A 21,943-nucleotide genomic window follows, 5' to 3' on the forward strand; every position below is an offset into this window, starting at 1 on the left:
CAGTCAGCAGGGGTGATGGGGCTATGAGTAAGGGAGTAGCCCATTTAGCTGCCTGCCCCTTTAAGAGGGTGACAATGAAGCATACCTTGGTCTTGTCGTTGGGGAAGTCTCTGGCACGTAATTCAATATACGGTGCCAGGAATGCAGGAAGCTCCTCAACCTTCCCAGCGAACTTCTCTGGGGGAAGCGCCGGCATTTGGGGCAGCGACAGCGGCTTGCAGCTCCTGTTGCAGATGAGCCACCATGCGTAAGCAAGGCTGCTAGCTGTTCAAAGCCTCCACTTGCCTCCTCATCCATCTTGTGGAGTGAGTGTGTAGTGGTGGAGGCAATCTGTCATGTTCTCAGGGTGCAGGCAGGCAGGAGTCCAAAGCCAGTCCAAGGTCAAAGTCCAGGAAGTCAAGCAGGAGTCAGGTCACCAATGCAGAATCAGAAACCGGAATCAGAAGTCAATGTCCAAAAGCCAAAAGGTCAGGGTGCCAAGGAAATCAAGCAGGTCAGGATCAAGAAGGAGCGTGGATGCAAGCCAGAGAATAGACTTGTTGCTTCCACAAGGTTACCAGGTCCTGGGTGGGAGCTATTTGGGAGTCTCAATCAGCCTGTTCCCTGGGTGGCAGTGACTCTGCTAGAACTCAGGGCTGAGAGACCTGAAGCATCGGCGTGCCTCATGTCTTCGCTCTGAAAGTTCTTTCCGGAGCCTGCTTCGAACTCTTGAGATGGGAGGAGGAGAGCTTGGAGGAGATTGATCGTCAACAGCTGACACTGGTGCCTGGAGAGTGATTGATGGGTCAGCTGCTGTTTGTTCAGCTGAGGAACTGGCTGGCAACTTTTCCATGTCTGTTAACTCTTCCAGCTCCTCCTCATCAGGGCTCATGACAACCAATGCAATGACTCTTTAGGCAGCAATTTTGAGTGAGTCTCAGAGGCAGGGGGTTGCATTGAAGTCAACATGAAAGCTGCATCATCTTTCTTTTTCGACTTTTTTGGTGGCAGCCCAGCTGTCTCTATAGTGCTCAGAGAAGTCCATGTTGAATGTGATTTTGGACAATGGGTCTGGGAATGCACTCTCACAGGAGTCTTTGCCTGTTTTTGCAGGAAATCCTTTCCCTCAGGAACCCTGAGTGATTTTTCCCATAGAGCTGCTTTTAAATGAAGTGCTTGTTCCTGATGAGCTTTTGGTGTGAGGACTCCGCATGTTGTATACGAAGTCTTGTGGCCTTTCCCTAAATACAATAGGCACTAACATTTGGGGCCATATGTATGGCACTTTTTAAATAGAGCCATCTTTGGTCTCTGAAGAAAAGGCAGAAGGAAATTCTTTATGGATTTTTTTTTTAAGTTACAAGAAATATCTCTGAGGTAAAAATGAAAAGTGAGCTGTGGAACATCCTTCTTCCATGGTGGTAGAAAAAGGACAGAGGGAAGAGCGCTCCTCCTTCTCCTCATCAGGTGACCAGTTGGGTGGTAAAAGAAGCTACCACTCTCCACACAGCTGCAAAAACTAGAAGCTACCAGAAAACCTCTCTGTGTCAGGCCTGCCTTCAAGCAATCCCATGTGGGACTGCACAGAAGACACGAAGATGAACCTAGGATTCCGCAAGGGACAAAGCATGTACACTGATATAGTCTTTGTGAAAACAGATCCATGCCAAAACCAAAATTAAACAGCAGTGATTTATGTCTAAACCAAGCACATCTTAATGTAATTCCCATCATGAAGATAGCCTCCACAGAAGAAAGGCAAACCAGAGCTAGACTCGTCAATAAATACAGAACACACTGATACAACTTTTTTCTTCTTATGTTAAAGGAAAACAAAGGAACAATCTATCACCCACCACTACTTAAGGACCCCTTCTGCTGTGACACGTGCTGTATTTGGAGAATGTGGAAGCAATCGTTTAAGCAGTTCATTGTTGCCATAGAAGTTGCCTTGAGCATCAGAAGGTCTTGGTCTAAGGAAGAAAGGTGACCAGAGGCAGGAAGGTCTTCAATGTTTCTTATCAAATCTCTCTGTTGTCCTTCAGCTTGAGACATCATCTAACAAGCAAACAAAACATGAAATGTCACTTAAGACTGAAATGTGGTTATCTCAACCTTCAGCTGGATTCTCATCTAAAACCCCTCATTTTCCAAAGTCACTCTGCGTAATGTTGAGCAAGGAGTACCCCTGGTTATTTATGCAAAACTTGTCATTCCATAAACACTTCCCAAGTACCCAAAGCATGTAGCATATTAAATAAAACTGCATTATTTATTGTAGTGAATCTCATACTATTTGGTAGGATCAGAGAACTAGATGTTTATTGCTTGCCCAGAGGGTTGTACAACTCACTGAGACTTGAATGCCTTGTTCCCTGTTGATCCCCAGTGCATTACTATGTAATGGAAAGAACTGGTTGCCCAATTCCATTCAAAGAAAATAAAGAGAAACTGAATGCAGTCGATGCATAACTAGAGATGCACCAAGGTGTTCTATCCCAGTGCTGAAAACAATTCAGGCAAGTTTCCCCCCACATTTTCAGACGATGCAGGAATCTATTTGGCTGCACTTAGCACAATTTGAAACCTAGGTTTCTAACAAAGAAATTTGGTAACAAGATTTTGCAATCTGCACTTTGTTTTAACAAGAGGGAAAAGTAAATTTCTAGCTACTGCATTATGAAGGCAAATCTCAATTCCTGCATACAGTATACAAGAAAGATGACACTTCTCTTCCTGTATTAGAAGCCTTACTAAACACCCAGATGGTCCTATTGTCAACATCTTTGAACCTTTGATACTGCCACTTGGAACAAGTACTCCAGAATAAAGACCTTAGCACACACTTATTCGAAACCACCAAACATCTCTCATTGTGGGAACAAATGCTGGTATAGTATTTTCCAGCTATAATGCCTAGCTCCTTTTCTGCATCAACTATTGCTAAACATGTACTCTCCAAACAGCAATAATGTTTTATAGTTACTTAAATTAGTAGCACTTCATACTGTCCCATTCCAGCTTGTTACAATCCTTTCACCCAGAGTGCCTGAAATCATTCTTCTCTTTATACTATCTTTATATTACTTCATGCTGATATACTATTTTTAGTTTGTGAGTCTCAAGATGACAGCTCAAGTCTAATGATTCAATATAAGCTACTCTGAAAAACACTGTGTAATGTGGAGAGCAAGGATACAAATACATAATGTTTTCTTAGTTTAGTTTTTCAGACAATGGATCCCAGTTTAGAGAGAGAAATTGACTCAAATTTTCATAACACATGGACAATTTCTTTATTACAGCATCCCCCCCCCCCCCCCCCAGTTTAAGAGAAGTCAGTTAGCCTGTAGTACTTTGGGACTTAGTTTTCTCCCTTTTTAAGACTAGGCACCACACATTTACCTCTTCCTCGGTCTTCTGGGACTTCCTTCAGCTTGAGTTTGTAATGACAATTCCTACAGGTTCTGCCTTAAGTTCCATGATCTTAAAAAAGAACAAGAACTTTTACAAGTTCTTGGAACTGATCTGGCAAATTCCTACATTTAGATTCAAACACAAACTTTTTAATCTGTTGAAAGTTTTCACTGGTTCTTATGAGCATTAATCACAGAATTGCAGAGTGGACGTTTCTAGGAGCCTAAGGATACTCAGGTCTTGGTGTGACTATTTGCTCAGGGCTATAAAATGACACAACTTTTGCCAACCCATCCCTGCTGTCTTCCCACCCAAGTGAAAGCATTCACTCCCCCACTGCCACCTCAATGGGAGCTGATCTGTGCCATCTGGAGTGCAGGTGTAATTCTGAGTGATCTCCGGCTCTCACCTAGAGACTGGCAACAGTGGTTCCTCAGGAAGAAATGGCATTGTAGCTGTCTAAGGTCCCACTCCTCCTCAAACCCCACCCTCTCCAGGCTCCACCCCTTAAATCTCCAGGAATTCCCCAACCTGGAATTAGCAACCCTAACTCCTTCCCTTTATCTGCCCCTCTGAGTTCAGTTTTCCATCACCTTCTTTCTCCCCACAGCCTTTACATAGGAAAAGCATAGTCTTTCTTCACAGTGGGGGGGGGGCAAAGCAGCTTACAACATTTTCCTCTCCCCCCTGTGATCTGAACAACAACCTTGTGAGGCTGGAAGTCTGTGACTGGTCTGAAATCACTCAGTCAGCTTCCACAGCAAGAACCTGGGTCTGGCAGAGCCCTACCTCCCTTGCCCTCCTCAAACTCCACCACAGAATCTCCAGATATTTCCCACCAACCTGGAAAGGTATCACTAAAGGCCTCTGGGTAAGTGCCCCCCACCCTTGTTGTCTTCCTACCCACCCAAGTGAAGGCATTCACTCTCCTCCAACCTCAAAGGGAGCTGATCTCTGCCATCTGGACTCCAGACAACAGATCTCTTTCCCCATCCTGGAGAAGATAACTGATTTGGAGGATGGATTCTATGGCATTATATTCCCCTGAGGCTTCTCCCTTTCCTGATAAAAGCAGCCTGAGTTGCCTAGCAACAATCTCTGGCTAGCACTTCCCATGGGGCAACCATGGACTCTAAGGAAATACTCCCAGTGGGGTCTGGCCTCCCTGTTTATTTCTGTGGCCCATGGAGGCTGAGTGTGCTGGGAGGCCTTTCATGAGGCTGCAATAGCTCTGCAGCCCTTTCTGAGGCCGGTTGACAAAGAGGACACAGAGAAGAGTTGGAGATGTGGCTATCTTTGAGGTAAGACTGCTTTTGGCAGTGCGTTCAACACTCCTGGGCCTGCAGTAGACAGGGGCAGAGAAGTCAGCCAACAGGAAGCCAGAGACGGTGAATGACATGTGATGGTCCAATAGTGTTTTCCCACAGTAACTGCCAGAACTAAGGTTGGTTGCGTTTTACTGAAAGAATCAGCTTTGCTGGCTAGCAACAGCCACTCGGGCAGGAGAGAGGAGACGACTCAACCAATGGCACACAAGTATTCTTGATTCATATTTTGATGGGCCAAAGGCTGATACCCCACAGTCCCACGGAGCCCCAACTGATCAGGATGGTCAGATTTGCCACCATGACAGGAGAATTATTACTAAAAGATGCTCTTCCATAGTCTGCCTTTGCTGTATTACTCATTTAAAAGACACTGCAAAGTGACACCTATCTAGTGTAACATTTTTTACATGTAAAAAAGATACAGGCCATCTAAGGTCTGGCCTACGCAGTTCTGTCAAGACCCTGAAGCAAGTCTGACTTCTCTTCATCAGATGATCACAAAAAAATCCCCCTGCGGTAGGCCTTGGAGAAACAGGGAGACATGCAAAAGGAAGAAATGTTCTCTGTATCTGCATTCTTGCTGTCACAGAGACTACAACTCTAACCCATTTCAAACGTTAAGAAACCAAACAGGTAAAAGATTAAAGTAAATTCCTTCTCCTTGCCAATTTAAAGAGTTGCACTTGAAACTGAAAACCATGTCAACACCAGGAGTTAAAGACCACGTGAGCCCATGACTGTCTCTCATTCCACGCGCACCAGCTTGCAGAAAGGGAACGGTACTGTTGTTAATACAGGACTGTTAACAATATGTACTATACTATTAGCATGAGTTTGCTGTCATTCATTATGGAAATTTCACATTTCAAAGGACGGGGGCAGGAGGGGGAGAATACCAGTTTAGCAAGGAAACAATAAAATACTAGTAACAGCTATTTTACCAATGATTTTATATGAGAGTGGATATAAATGGTGATTCCTGGATATAAATTATTTCTGAAGGGTAGGGAGGGAAGAGTTGGAGGTGGGGTGGCTCTGTATGTTAGAGGATATCTAGTCCAGTAAGATTGAGAAGGTCAGAGAATTAGATACCCTTCTAGAAATGCTTTGGGTTGAAATAGTGGGCCCAAAAGGAAGTTTAACTCTGGGAGTTTGTTATTGCCCACTGGACCAAAACATAGATGATTATAAAATGATGAAAGAATTAAAGATAGTGGCTAGATGGAAAAACTGTGTCATAATAGGAGATCCGCACATAGATTGGATCAATACGTGTTCAGGTCAGGAGAAAGAGATTGAGTTTCTAGACTCTCAATGACTGTGCTATGGAGCAAATGGTCATGGAACCTACCAGGGGAGAGGCAATCCTGGACTTGGTCCTAAGTAATGCCCAAGACCTGATGAGAGATGTAAAACTGATTGCACCACTTGGGAGCAGTGACCATAATGTTATTGAATTCAACATTTGTATAAATAGAGAGTTGCCCAAAAAGACCAACATAACCATTTTGTATTTGGGAACATTGTAAGTAAGAGATTCTATGAATATAATGGGTATTTTTGTATATTTTGTAATTTTAGAAGAGTGGGACATGCCTCTCTGAAGAAGGGTTTTCCCAGAAAAAGAAGCAAATGGGCGTTCCTGTTAGAGGCTTATGCTATATCCACTTTATCTTATGAATGTTTTTGCTGCTATAACTAGAAACCTTGAATGTGGGTGTTTAAGAAGATTCTGGAAGTCATAAGATCTTTTGCAACATAATTTTCAGAGCACCAGCACTTCAGCCATACCTGATGGAGTGGGTGAATCTTTGCAAGTTTTAAAAGTCGGAAGCAGATGTCTGCATTAAACTGGAATGAATTAATCAACTTTGGACTGTTATTTTGTATTCTATTTTAGGATTGTTATTATAGAACTTTTGCAGTATTTGGTGACTGATGTAGTAATATTATATTGTTGTAAATTGTTTATTGAATAGATTCTGTTTGAAATAATTTTCGTTATTTTTCACAGTTATGTGTTTGTATTTGTGGCAAATCAAATGCAAGTCTGTGATCAGGCAGGCAAAAAAGGGACTATGAGGAGCATATTGCAAAAAACAAAAACAAACAATAAAAATTTCTTCAAATACATTAGAAGCAGGAAACCAGCCAGGGAGGCAGTGGGGTCCTTGGATGACCAAGGGGTAAAAGGGTTACTGAAGGAGGATAGGGACATGGCTGAGAAGCTAAATGCATTTTTTGCCTCCGTCTTCACTGTGGAAGATGAGAAGTGTTTGCCCACTCCAGAACCGCTGATTTCAGGAGGGGTGTTGAAAGACCTGAGTCAGATTGAAGTGACGAGAGAGGAATTCCTACAACTGATAGACAAATTAAAAACTGGTAAGTCTTCAGGTCCAGATGGCACACATCCAAGAGTTCTGAAATAATTCAAAGGTGAAATTGTGGATCTCCTGACAAAAATATGTAATCTTTCATTAAAATCTGCCTCCGTTCCTGAGGAATGGAAGGTAGCTAATGTCACCCCCCATCTTTAAAAAGGGTTCCAGAGGAGATCTGGGAAATTACAGGCCAGTCAGTCTGACTTCAATAACAGGAAAGTTAGTGGAGACTGTTATTAAAGAGAGAATTAGTAGGCACATGGATGAACAAAAGCTACTGAGGAAGACTCAGCATGGGTTCTGTAAGGGAAGATCTTGTCTCACTAATCTGTTAGAGTTCTTTGAGGGGGTGAACAAACATGTGGACAAAGGAGACCCAACAGATGTTGTTTACCTTGACTCCCAGAAAGCTTTTCATAAAGTTCCTCATCAAAGGCTCCTAAGTAAGCTTAAGAGTCATGGGGTAAAAGGACAAGTCGTCTTGTGGATCAAAAAAGACAGGTTGCTTACCTGTAACTGTAGATCTTCGAGTGATCATCTGTGCATTCACACTCATGGGATAATGCGCCTGCGCCGATCCCCGAATCGGTATCTGAAAAAGCCCGGGATTTTTTTCGCGCTCGGCGCCAACGAGCATGCGCAGGCGACCCACTGCGCATGCCCACCGGCGCCGCGCGGCAATCCCGCCAGTTCCTCCCTGACCGCTGAAAGCCCCTTACTGGAAAGAGACCGTCAGCAGTGGGGAAGGAGGGCGGGTAGTGTGAATGCACAGATGACCACTCGAAGATCTACAGTTACAGGTAAGCAACCTGTCTATCTTCTTCGTGGTCTCTGTGCATCACACTCATGGGAGATTAGCAAGCAAAAGCATACCTGGAGGAGGGAAGACGGTCAGCCTGAAGAAACAGCTTGCAGCACCGCAGCTCCCAACCAAGTCCTCTGCTGAGCATGCACGTCCATCGCGTAGTGCTTCATGAAGGCATGCGGAGAAGACCAGGTAGCCGCCTTGCAGACATCAGAAAGGGACACACCCTTCAGGAACGCCACCGACGTGGCCATCGCCCTTGTGGAGTGTCCACGAACAGGCCCAGGTAAAGGCTTCTTTGCCAACAAATAACAAAGTTTAATAGTCTCAGTAAGCCACTTGGAAAGTCTTTGAGACGAGATTTTGGACCCTAACTTGGGGGCAGAGTAGGAGACAAAAAGCTGGTTGTCCTTACGAAAACCCCGTGAACGGTTCAAATAAAACAAGAGGGCACGCTTAACGTCTAACGCATGTAGCCTGCGTTCCTCCTCCGAGGAAGGACTAGGGTAAAAAGTGGGCAACCAAACTTCTAAGTTCAGGTGAAACTGGGAGACCACTTTTGGGAGAAAGGTAATGTCCGGAGCCAGAGAGACCCCGGCCTCCCTAAAGGCAAGGTATGGGTAGTCACAGCGCATCGCCGTGAGCTCCCCCACACGACGTGCCGAGGTGATGGCAACTAAAAATGTAGTCTTCCAGGACAAAAGCTGCAGGGAACACGTTGCCATGGGTTCAAAAGGACGACGAGTCAACCTGTCCAGAACCAAAGTTAAGTCCCACAACTGTGGAGGGGATCTGGAAGGAGGATGAAGACGGAATAGCCCCTTCATGAATCTCTTAGACTGCGGGTGAGCAAAAACGGAGTAACCCTCAACTGAACCATGAAAAGCAGAAATAGCTGCTAAGTAGACCTTGATGGAGGAGAATACCAGCCCCTCATCCACCAAAGACAAAAGAAACTCAAAAACTGCCGATAGCCCAACAGAGTCAGGTGCCATCGGGGAGGCAGCCACAAAGTTACTAAACTTCTTCCACTTCCTCTCGTAAGAGGCACGGGTAGAAGGTTTCCTGCTGCTTTGGAGCACCTGCTGGACCCTGGTAGAAAAGTCTAGCGGTCGATGAACCAAGCTGTCAACTTCAGGTGCGGCACGTTGTGATGGAGCACGTGCCCGCCCTGAGCCGACAACAGGTCCGGTTCTGTCGGAAACTGGTAAAAGATCCCCCTCGACTGCTGGAGCAGAATCGAGAACCAGCTCTGACGGGGCCACCACGGAGTCACCAGAATGCAACGTGGCTTCTCCTGCACCAGCTTGTGGACCACCCTCGTCAGCAGAGGTAAGGGCGGGAACATGTACAGGAACCGACCCTCCCACTGGAGTAGAAGTCCGTCTCCCAAGGAAGCCGGATCCGCACCTCCCCTGGCACAGAACAAGGGGCACTTCGTGTTCTGCGCTGTGGCAAAAACATCCAGCTGCGGGTAACCCCAACGCTGGAACACCGGCTCTAGGAACTTCCAATGCAGTTCCCATTCGTGTGGGGAAGCTCCACCCCTGCTGAGGGAATCCGCCTGAATGTTGAGGACCCCCGGCAGATGAGTAGCCTTTACAAAAATGTCCCACTGGAGACATTCCTCCCAAAGATCTACTGCCAGCGAGCATAGTCTGCGAGACACTGCCCCCCCCCTGTCTGTTTATATAACACAGGGCAGTGGTGTTGTCCGTCAGCAGTGCCACCGTCTTTCCCGCTAACAGTGGACGGAAAGATCGAAGGGCAAAGTGAACCGCCAGCAGTTCTAGGTAATTTATATGGCACCGGCTCAGCGTCGGTGGCCATTTGCCTCCCACACATAGGTCCTCCAGGTGAGCTCCCCACCCCCACATGGAAGCATCGGTAGCGATGGTCACCGAAGGGGTAGGCAAATGGAAAGGAGCTCCCTGGCAGATGTTGCTCTCCGATCCCCACCATTGCAGTGATCGGAGAGTCCCCGGTGGGATGGTGAACCTCTTTCGAGGTGAGTCTCTGAGAGGGCGAAAATGGTGCAAGAACCACAGCTGTAGCCCTCTCATATGCAGTCTTGCGAAACGCAGCACGCTTGTCGTCGCCGCCATCAGCCCCAGCATTCGCTGGAGCTGCTGGGCTGTGCCCCACTGTCGCCTTTGGAGAAGCTGCACCAAAGAAATGATGTCCCGTGCCCTCTGAGAGGGAAGGAACGCTCTGTGCTGATCTGTGTCCAACAGAGCCCCTATGAATTGAACTGTCTTTGATGGAGTGAGATGGGACTTCTCCATGTTGACCTGTAGCCCCAGGATATTTAGAAGCCGCAGAGTGATGGCAATGTGTGATGTCAGGCTCTCCCTCGACTCCGCCACAAGAAGCCAGTCGTCGATGTACGGGAAAACAATGACTCCCTGAAGACGAAGGTGAGCAGCCACCACACTCATCAGCTTCGTGAACACCCGAGGAGCGGTCGACAGTCCAAACGGCAGGGCCCTGAACTGGAAGTGCCGAGCACCCACTGCAAATCTTAGAAATCGCCTGAACGCAAGATGAATGCTGACATGAAAATACGCATCCTTGAGGTCCAAGGTCGCCATCCAGTCTCCCCGATTGACGAGGGGCAGGATTGTTTGCAGTGTAGCCATTCTGAACTTCTGGTACAGAATGAATTTGTTCAGACTCCGAAGGTCCATGATAGGCCTCAAGCCCCCGTCCCTTTTGGGGACCAGAAAGTAGCGGGAGTAGAAACCTCCCGTCCTGGCCTCCGGTGGAACTATCTCTATGGCTTGTTTCTGTAGGAGGTTGTCCACCTCCGCCAGCAGAGGTGGGGAAGGGGGAGTGGTGACTACCACGGACTGGTTTGGGGTCTGAACAAACTCTATTTTGTAGCCCTCTTTTACGATGGACAGAGCCCACCTGTCTGTGGAGATCAACTCCCAGGCAGGCAGGAAAGGGCGTAGACGGATGGAAGAGTCGACAGTGGGAGCGATGACGCGTGCTTGCAGGAAGTCAAACCCCCTGCTTCTGTGGCCGAGCCCCCTTAGACTTGTTGGAAGGCTGGCCCCCGTAACGGTTCCTGCCGTTACCGGAGTAGGACGGTCGTTCAGGCTGTTGAGAATGAGGACGCCACTGCTCCGGGGAGAACTTTTGGTAGGGTTTTTTTGGACCAGGGTTTGGGCCATTGCTTGGATTTAGAAGACTTGGAGGGCGACTGGACACCCAAGTTCCTAGACGTCTCGACACTCTTGTCAAACTCTTGCAGTGCCGTGTCAGTTGTGGTGCTGAAGAGTCCATCACCCTCAAAGGGTAAGTCCTCAATAAAGGTCTTGGTGTCCTGGTGCAGTGCCGTTGACCTGAGCCAAGAGTGCCGCCGGATGCAAACCGCAGAAGTAATAGCCTTGGCTGAAGCTTCCACCATATGTTTCGCTGCGGCCAGCTGCTGCCTGGCCACAACGAGACCTTCCTTTTGCAACTTCATTGCCGCCGTCTTCTTGTCCTCACTTAAAGAAGAGAGGAAGGGAGAGAGCTGTTCCCACACTGCATACTGGTATCTAGCCATGCATGCAGCATAGTTAGATACCTTAATGCCGAGTGCCCCCACTGAATAGACCTTGCGGCCCATGACATCAATCTTCCTGCCCTCTTTGTCCGGCGGGGAAGAATGAACCTTCCTAGCCTTCGATGAGGATGAGACCACCACCGAGTTCGGACGTGGGTGGGTAAACAGGAATTTGGCCCCTGCCTCCTGGACCCTGTACATGCGGTCCAGCCGTTTGGAAGAGACCGGTGTCGAAGAAGGCTTCTTCCAAGGTTCCTTGATGGCCTGAAGGATCACCTTGGTAACCGGCAGAGCCACTGCAGTGGACGTGTTCTTTTGCATGATGTCAAACACGTTGTCATCCACCACAGGCTCCGTCTGAGAGTGGCAGCAATTCGCCTCACGAGGTCCCCGTAAGACTTTAGATCCTCCGACGGCGAAATCGGAAGATCCTCCGCCGTTTGAGGACCCGGTGAGGGTTCCAACTCCGGATCTTCAGTTTCCGACTCCGATGACGAGGAGTCTCGCTGGGTAGAATGCTCCGAGAGCCTCGGGGTCGATTCTCGTGGTGGAAGATGAATCAGCGGTGGTCTTAGCGGGGTCTCGACCGGAACCAGCTGACGATCGGGGGGAACTGACACCGATGCCGACGCCTTCCGGGATCGATGCGAAACCCTCGACATCGAAGAGAACTCCGATGCTTGCTCCCAGTCTGGGTACTCGTCTGGGTACCACCGACAGGATTCATACCTGGAGTAGGGGGGCTGCCACCTGCGCTGTTCCCATGGTGGTATCGGGAAACGCTGGGGAGCAGGAAATCGCTCTCGCCTTTGTCGGGGCTTGAACGGCGGATCTATGACCGGCGCCGAAGCGTCCACCTCCGACGCTGAATCACTGATCGACCGCCGACGGGAACCCGAGGATGAAGACCGCTGGGTGAGGTCGATCTCTGGCTCCTGCTCCGACGCCGACGGACTGATGGGCTTCGAATCAGAGAGGCCCGGGCCGACTTCGACGGTTTCGCCGACGTCGATGCACTGCCCGACGGGGAAGGAGTGCGGGGTCGCTTGCGCTTCTCCTTCGACTTAGCCTTCTTAGGAGCTCGGGTCCCCGAGTCCTCTCGGCGTTTCTTAGCGGGCGTATCCGAGCCCTCGTGGGAACGGTTTGTAGCGCCACGCTCCTCCGGCAGTTCTAAAGTCGATATCGGAGCGGCATCGGCCGATGCAAGCTCCTGTGCCGGGGTGTCGGTCGACTTCGGTGCCGATGACTCCATCGGTCGATGAGGCCGAAGCGCCGATTCAATCAGTGCCGCCGATAATCGAGCCGCGCGGTTCTTTCTGGTCTGTTTAGAGAACCGAAGGCAATGCGGACACGACTCTACCCTGTGCGTCTCTCCAAGGCACAGCAAGCAAAGGGAATGGCCGTCCGGAGGGGCGATTTTCTTGCCACAAGCACGGCAGCGCTTGAAAAACCCCCAGCGACTTTCCATAAGCAGCCGCCCGAGAAAAAACTCTCAGCTCAAAAACGCCCGAGAGAAAACGTGGGGGAAAGCGAAAGCGGAGTACCCCAAGGGGCAGACCGCCAGACAAACGGAAAAACGCTTTTTTTTTTCTATCACTATCTAACTATACACTAATAACTAACTAACTATTTACACAAGTGAAACGGGCTAAAACGAGAGAAAAGAAACTCTCACCGACCGGGAAAGCAGAAAGTGAACCTCTCTAGCGCAGCGGTCAGAAAGGAACTGGCGGGATTGCCGCGCGGGCGCCGGTGGGCATGCGCAGTGGGTCGCCTGCGCATGCTCGTTGGCGCCGAGCGCGAAAAAAATCCCGGGCTTTTTCAGATACCGATTCGGGGATCGGCGCAGGCGCATTATTCCATGAGTGTGATGCACAGAGACCACGAAGAAGATCTGGCTAATTATTGGAAACAGAGAGTGAGTATAAATGGGGATATTCTCATGGAGGGCATTAAGCAGTGGAGTGCTGCAGGACTCAGTACTGGGTCCAATGCTTTTTAACTTGTTTATTAATTATTTGGAGTTGGGAGTAAGCAGTGAAATGGCTAAATTTGCAGATGACACTAAATTGTTCAGGGTGGTGAGAAGGGAATTGAAAACAAATCAGCGGTATCATAATGCCCCTGTATAAATCGATGGTGCGGTCTCATTTGGAATACTGTGTGCAATTCTGGTCACCGCACCTCAAAAAGGATATTATAGCATTGGAAAAAGTGCAGAAAAGGGCAACTAAAATGATTAAAGGGTTGGAACACTTTCCCTATGAAGAAAGGTTAAAACGCTTGGGGCTCTTTAGCTTGGAGAAACGTCGACTGCGGGGTGACATGATAGAGGTTTACAAGATAATGCATGGGATGGAGAAAGTAGAGAAAGAAGTCCTTTTCTCCCTTTCTCACAATACAAGAACTCATGGGCATTCAATGAAATTGCTGAGCAGTTGGGTTAAAACATATAAAGGAAGTACTTCTTCACCCAAAGGGTGATTAACATGTGGAATTCACTGCCACAGGAGGTGGTGGCGGCCACAAGCATAGACAGCTTCAAGAGGGGGTTAGATAAAAATATGGAGCAGAGGTCCATCAGTAGCTATTAGCCACAGTGTGTATACATGTGTGTGTGTATACATATAATTTTTTTGGCCACTATGTGACAGAGTGTTGGACTGGATGGGCCATTGGCCTGATCCAACATGGCTTCTCTTATGTTCTTATGTTCTTAACCACAGAGAATTTTGAGGCACTCCAAAGGGATCTGTCGAGGTTGGGTGAGTGGGCGTCAACATGGCAAATGAGGTTCAACGTGGCTAAGTGCAAGGTAATGCACATTGGGGCCAAAAATCCTACGTATAAATACAAGTTGATGGGGTGTGAACTGGAGGAGACTGATCAAGAGAGAGATCTTGGGGTAGATAACTCACTGAAAATGTCACAATATAGTGTGACTGCAATAAAAAAGGCCAATGCTATGCTGGGAATTATTAGGAAGGGAATTGAAAACAAATCAGCCAGTATCATAATGCCCTTATATAAATTGATGGTGCGGCTTCATTTGGAGTACTTTGTACAATTCTGGTCACCACACCTCAAAAAAGATATTATATCATTGGAAAAAGTCCAGAAAAGGGCAACTGGAATGATTAAAGGGTTGGAACACTTTCCATATGAAGAAAGGTTAGAACAGTTGGGCTCTTTAGCTTAACATAAGAACATAAGAGAAGCCATGTTAGATCAGGCCAATGGCCCATCCAGTCCAACACTCTGTGTCACACAGTGGCAAAAAATTATATATATATATACACACACACACACACACACACACTCCATATTTTTATCTAAAGCTTGGAGAAACATCGACTGAGGGGTGACATGATAGAGGTTTACAAGATTATGCATGGGATAGAGAAGGTAGAGAAAGAACTTCTTTTCTCCCTTTCTCACAATACAAGAACTTGTGGACACTCAATGAAATTGCTGAGCAGTCAGGTTAAAACGGATAAAAGGAAGTACTTCTTCACCCAAAGGGTGATTAACACATGGAATTCATTGCCACAGGAGGTGGTGGCGGCTACAGGCATAGCCAGCTTCAAGAGGGGATTGTATAAACATATGGAGCAGAGGTCCATCAGTGGCTATTAGCCACAGCGTATTGTTGGAACTCTCTGTCTGGGTTAAGTAATGCTCTGTATTCTTGGTGCTGGGGGTGACTGTGGGAGGGCTTCTAGCATCCTGGTCCCACTGATGAACCTCCTGATGGCGCCTGGGGTTTTTGGCCACTGTGTGACACAGAGTGTTGGACTGGATGGGCTATTGGCCTGATCCAACATGGCTTCTCTTATGCTATGTTCTGAAATCCATCCTAGGTAGAAATCACAGGCAAAATAACTTGTGAAAATGGCATTAAAATTTCAAATACTATTAGGAGACCATAAGAACAGAAGAGAAGCCATGTTGGATCAGGCCAATGGCCCATCCAGTCCAACACTCCGTGTCACACAGTGGCCAAAAAACCAAGGTACCATCAGGAGGTCCATCAGTGGGGCAAGGACACTAGAAGTCCTCACACTGTTGTCCCTCCATGCTTAGGATGTAAACTATTCTTTCAAAACAAAATGAAGTTGCTAAAAGCTTTGATTTATACTAACCTCTCTTACTTCAGCTAAATGGTCTGGCTGCAGAATAGGAATTTTCTTCCCGCCTGGTAACTTGTGATGACCAACATTAAAAAAGGAAACTGCATTTTGGCTGGGCCTTCTCTGTACTCCTGGAGAACCACTTCCTTGAGATGCAAGAGAGAAGCTGCGAGATTTCAGAGGAGGATTGTTCTGGTGAACAAACAAATGTATTAGGAAATGCCAGAACAACATTTCTTCAGCCTCCACCCTCTTCTTCCATTCCCCCCAAACAGTGTGCGTGTGTGTGTGTGTGTGTATATACACACACCCACACCCACACCCACAAGTAGAGGATGCAACCAAAAATTCAGAAAAAACCCTGTTATTAATTTATTCAAGTCTTGCCCAAACATTAAACATTCCTTTGGCTATAAGGTTAGCAGCCATCAAGGCTGCTCCCCATTCCCTCGCTATGCAAGGAAAACAAAGCAGGAGTCAAGTAGCCCCTGCTCTGTTCTACTGCTTCAGACCAACACGACTGCCCATCTGGATCTATACACAAGGAAAATACACTGTTCTCTATCGTGTTTATTTTTCTTGTAATAAAAGCTGGCTGGCTCTTCCAATGCTCCACGAAAAACAGAGAAGCCAGATCAGTTCCCAATGATGTGTTCTGAAAACACACACCAAGCCTTATGAATCTTACCGTTGTTTTGGTGTCGGATTAACACTGGGTCACACCAGCACTAGCCTAGTGATAATACTTGAAGCCACCTTCCATGTGTGTACAATAGGAAGGTACTTGAAAAAACACATAGTCTATTTTTTTTCAAGCTACAGCAATGAGGTTTCAAAGAAATGTGCCAGCTGTCCTTCCATTTCCTTTCTCTTCTGAATGTTTAACTGAAGTGGTAACACTTCTGACCACTGTGCTTCATAAACAAATGGGTATTTTTGTCCAAAACCAGTTGAATATATTGTAAACTAGATTATCTACTTTTTCACAATCAAGAAGGCTGAGTTCATGAGAACGGCACAGAAGCTGACAGTCTCCATTAAAAGTAAATTGCAAAGAGGAACTCTTACTTAAAGCTCCCCAGCTACAGAATATAACTATTGTTTCCTGGAACAAGTTAGTCAAGGAAGTGTAGAAAATCTTCCTCTCTGGATGTTTTTTTTTAAATTATTTATTTCAAAACATGAAAGAAAAAGCAATACATAAAAGAAATATCAATGCCTCATCAGTATGAACCCCCCAATGGAGTATGAAGCATGGATGTTTTTTAAAAAATATCTAGCTATTTGGCAAATTATTTAGGCTTTAGGCAAATTATTCAGGTTTTAGGCAGTCTGGGAGATTATTCTTGGCAGTATACTGATCTATAATTCAGTATACTGGTCTATAACTCAGTATACTCATCTACAACAACAAATTTGCCCCCTCAGTTTTCAGCATTACATATGAAATAAACCTTTAAAAACATTGTCGCACTTGGCATAGTTGTCATATTTCTATATCATGCTTACATTTTTTCAACAATTTCAAGCTGTGCAGGTGATGAACAATTTAAAGAAGTACTGCTGTGTAACAAAATATGTGCCACAGACTATGCTGAAGTGAAAACTGTACCTTTCCAATTGCTTCAGTGTGGTGCTGCGTACATATCTGAAGTCTGCTCACCCAATGCTGTCGTTCTTTGGCATCAGCAGCTGAGAAGTGGCAAGCAAAAAGAGAAGATGATACAGAGTTAGCCAAGGCAAATATCTCAGTATATCTTTACAGTTAAGTTCTACAAAGCTGGGGAAAAAAAGAATGTGCACAAAACACAGGCTGAACTTTATATGTGGCACCTGGATAGGGTGTGTGTATGAGAGAGAGATATATATGCCGTCAAGTTGCTTCTGACTTATGGCAACTGTACAAATTAATGTCCTCCAAAACATTCTATTTTTAACAGTCTGCTCAGGTCTGAGTGCTGCGGCTTCTTTTATTGAGTCAATTCATCTCACCTCTTTTCCTGCTGTCTTCAGCTTTTCCTAGCATTATTGTCTTTTCCAGTGACTTTTATACTTCTCATAATGTGATGAAAGCACAATAGCCTTTTTGTTGTTGTTGTTCAGTCGCACAGTCGAGTCTGACTCTTTGTGACCCCGTGGACAAAGTCACGCCAGGCCCTCCAGTCTTCCACCATCCTCCGAAGTCTGCTCAAATTCCTGTTTGTTACATCAGTAGCACTGTCCAGCCATCTCATCTTTTGCCGCCCCCTTCTTCTTTTGCCTTCTATCTTTTCCAGCATTAGGGTCTTCTCCAGTGAGTGCTCCCTTCTCATTTGGTGGTCAAAGTATTTGAGCTTCAGCATCTGACCTTCCAGGGAACAGTCAGGGTTGATTTCCTTTAGGACTGACTGATTGGATCTTCTTGCAGTCCAAGGGACTCTCAAGATTCTTCTTCAGCACCACAGCTCAAAAGCAGCTATTCTACTGCGCTCGGCCTTGTCAGAACTGGAACGAACTTCAGACGATTCCAATACTTGTTACAAAGTTAGGATCTTTATTGAAGAACTACAGTGCTAGAGCAACGAGATAACAGTAATGCCGAGTCCTGGCATTTGGTTACATTTTATGCCATCAGTAAAGTACAATAAAGCTATCATTCACACGGGTTACAGACAAGTGTCTCTTTTCCCAGGCTTCGTTATCAGAAGGGAGGATGCTTCCCTGTGGTGAAGGCCAAACGGCCTGTCTTCAAAAGGGCACCTGTGGATGTTGAACAGAGACTATCTGTCGCCCGTCCTGGAGCCCCAAATATTTGAAATAGCTATGAGGGCAGGGTTAATTGCTCAGGCCATAGATTCTGTGTTAGTGTTAGGTTACAGCATGGAGTCGGTTTGGCCAAGGCAGACAGAGAGAAAGTTACAAGTTCTGACAGGCCTTCCTTATGGTCCAGCTCTCACAGCCATACATTACTACTTGGAATACCATCACTTTGACTATACGGACTTTATATAGCCTTAGTTTGGTAATTTTAACTTCTAAAGAGAGTTCAGGCTTGACTTGACCTAGAACCCATTTATTTGTCTTTTTAGAAGTCCATGGAACCCATAAAACTCTCCTCCAACACTATACTTCCAGTTAATCAACTTTTGTCCTATTGATCCTATCATAAGGCATACTAGAACACTGCCCTTTCAGCAACAGTTCTAAGAACCACTTGCACGTACTTAAAAGATGCTGGGCACCACAACAAAAAGAGAATATACCAGTGGCCTTTTCCAGAGGAAACAGTGACAAGTGCTGAACTCTAATTCCTTCCACATTTTGAGGAAGCAGAACAAAGACCTTCATGTTCTAGCTTCCAGAGCCTTGAAGTAAGAACGTAAGAGAAACCATGCTGTATCAGGCCAATGGCCCATCCAGTCCAATACTCTGCGTCACACAGGGCCAACCCCCCCCCCCAAGTGTCATTAGGAGGTTCACAAGTGGGTCTAGAAGCCCTTCCACTTTGCCTCCCAACCAGGCACCAAGAATATAGAGCATCACTGCCCCAGACAGTTCCAATAATATACTGTGGCTAATAGCCACTGATGGACCTCTGCTCCATATTTTTATCCAATCCCCTCTTGAAGCTAACTATGCTTGTAGCCACCTCCTGTGGTAGTGAATTCCATGTGTTGATCACCCTTTGGGTGAAGAAGTACTTCCTTTTATCCGTTCTAACCTGACTGGCTCAGCAATTTCATTGAATGCCCACGAGTTCTTGTATTGTGAGAAAGGGAAAAAAGTACTTCTTTCTCTGCTTTCTCCATCCCATGCATAATCTTGTAAACCTCTATCATGTCACCCCGCAGTCGACGTTTCTCCAAACTAAAGAGCCCCAAGCGTTTTAACCTTTCTTCATAGGGAAAGTGTTCCAAACCTTTAATCATTCTAGTTGCCCTTTTCTGGACTTTTTCCAATGCTATAATATCCTTTTTGTACTCCATGCATCTGTATATATGCACATACATGTTGGAAAACTAAATATTTATTTACTTCATTTTTACCCTGTCTTTCTCCCAATGGGGACCCAATGCAGCCTGCAAAGTTTTTCTCACCTCCACTTTCTCCTCACAACAACTCTAGGTTCAGTTGAGAGAGTCACCCTGCAAATTTCCATGGCAGAGTAGAGATTTGAAGCAGGGTTTCCTGGTTCCTAGTCTGACACTCTACCACTACACCACATTAATAACATTGAATATGCATGTGCATCTTGATCCATGTAAATCTGTATATAGAGTCCTTCTTCTTTAAAGGTAGAAAATCTCAAGACCTCTCCACAAAACTGTAAAACAGATAAGACATTAAAGGTCACATCCCTGGGGGAAGACAATTGGTAGAAAGAAATGGTAACCACTCTATGCAGAATGAATGGACACTGGAAGCCACTCCAGTAACATACAGGAGAGAGTTTGGATGTATGTGAACTTAAAATATAAAGAGAATAAAAAGAGCCCATTTTGGGGGTAGGGTGAAATATAAATTAAATAAATGAAATGAAATAAATTAAATTAAATACAAATAGCAGCTCTCCAGCAGCCCTGGCCCCACTCAATGCACAGCAGCCAAGAAGGTCTGAGCGCCCGCTCCGGCTGCAACGCCACTGAGGATGTTCTCCGCAGCTGAGAACGAAACGTCTGGAAGGAAAACTTTCTCCAGTAGAACACGGCACTTGAGCCCGAAAGATTCTACAAACCCTAATGATGTTACCAGCCATGAAAACCTGAAATCTTTGATAAATTAAATACTGTTCTGAAAAAGGAAGTACTGTGAGTCAATTACGTGAATGAGAGCTGTTCAGAGATATTGATCCAGTCATAAGCCATCAGATGAAAGCTCTTCTCTCCTGAAAGAGAGAATGAATTACACATGATGAAGTCCCAAGGCTGCAGATGAGGTCAAGATTGAGGTCATGAGTTCCTCACAGAACTTCCAGTGAGAGGGTGCAAGAAAATAAGCTTGTAGAGGCTTCCCTCAGATACGTTTTTTATTCTGGCTCTCACTAGTGGCCCTTCCACATCTACACTCTTAATAAAACAGCCGTTTTGCTTCCTCCTTCCGACACAGAGGAACACAAGCTACATTGCTGTGCTTTCTGGCTCTAAACTGATGTCAACAAAGTTGGAAAATATGAAACTAACCTTGGCAGAGAAGCAAAGACTTCTAAGTAAATTTCCCCTGATAGTCTGTGCATGTATAAGGACCAACATTTCAGCTAAGCCTCAGGACAATGGGATGCTGGAGACCAGGATCAAACTATGTTGAGGATGTATGATTTTGGAGTTCTTTCAACATCCACACTGAAGAGGAACACGGATAACCACACAAGTCCAAAAACAGCTGTCTGAAACATGCACACATGAACAAAATAACCAGCCTCAATGGGAAACGACAGGATTCTATTCCTTGGCTTCTTATGCTGGGTACTCTTCTATGGCAACAATAGGCTGTATTCAAACACACCCAACCTTCACACAGTCCACTGATCAGTCCTGAACTAGTTGAGAATCCTGAGCTTTAGTTAACCAGCAATTAAAATAATAATTCAGAAAGAAAGTAAGTAGATCTTTTGGAATCTGTGAAAAAATAGATTTTATCTTTGGCCTGAATGCTGAGTCAATGCAAAGGACAACCTTCTCTTTGTGGAAAACAGAGAGCTCAGACTTTACCCAGTTTTGAGAACCTTCTTGTGGAGATCATTGTCATTAGAAAAATGACATTCATTTTAAGAAATGTAATAGAAATATCCTTAATAAGCTCGAATGGTGGTCTTGACAGAGCAGAAAGAATTGTATTTAGTGTCCACATATGGAGTCTGTGGTGGTTGTGACAGCATAGCTCCCAACTTAAGAAGCATAACATGTGAGAATGTTTTTAAACACTTCCCTTATAAATGTGAAGTAGCACTGAGGAAAGAGCTGCAACTTGACTCTTCAATGTGATGGTTTTCAGATGTGAGGACAGGCCATCATGGAAGAACATGAGGACCCCCCAACCCTTTTGGGCTTCAACGTATCCACTTGTTTTCTGCTACCCAATGCGTGAATGCCATTTCAGGTGATGGCACAAATCCTGTTTGTAGAAGATCTACAGAAAGTCAAAATTGTGTCCAAAACCTGAGGTAGATATCCTAGGGGGAACAGTTTTCCCCTTCAGTTTCCATATGGTCAAATGATAGCATTCCAGATGTGGATGAACTATCAGTCCTTGGTAAAGCATGTCTTCTGAGACTGGAAGGGTTAATGGAGGTCCCATTGCTGGATCTTGGAGATCTGCAAACCAAGGTCTTATGGGCCAGTATGGAGCTACTATCAGAATTTCTGCCTTAAATT

General features: G+C 45.8%; 1 protein-coding gene across 1 annotated transcript in view; it reads right to left on the reverse strand.

The window, feature by feature from the left end:
• OSBPL11 (oxysterol binding protein like 11) overlaps nt 1-21,943 on the reverse strand; it is a 162,555-nt gene that overhangs the window by 57,436 nt on the left and 83,176 nt on the right. Inside the window, exons 4-6 of the mRNA XM_060261422.1 lie at nt 17,206-17,285; nt 15,606-15,785; nt 1,836-2,037 (exon numbers count right to left, since the gene is read on the reverse strand). Of these exons, the coding sequence (XP_060117405.1) occupies nt 1,836-2,037; nt 15,606-15,785; nt 17,206-17,285 (462 nt within the window). The remainder of the gene's footprint in view (nt 1-1,835; nt 2,038-15,605; nt 15,786-17,205; nt 17,286-21,943) is intronic.

The sequence above is a fragment of the Heteronotia binoei genome, chromosome 21 (assembly GCF_032191835.1).
Source record: "Heteronotia binoei isolate CCM8104 ecotype False Entrance Well chromosome 21, APGP_CSIRO_Hbin_v1, whole genome shotgun sequence".
Lineage (NCBI taxonomy): Eukaryota > Metazoa > Chordata > Lepidosauria > Squamata > Gekkonidae > Heteronotia > Heteronotia binoei.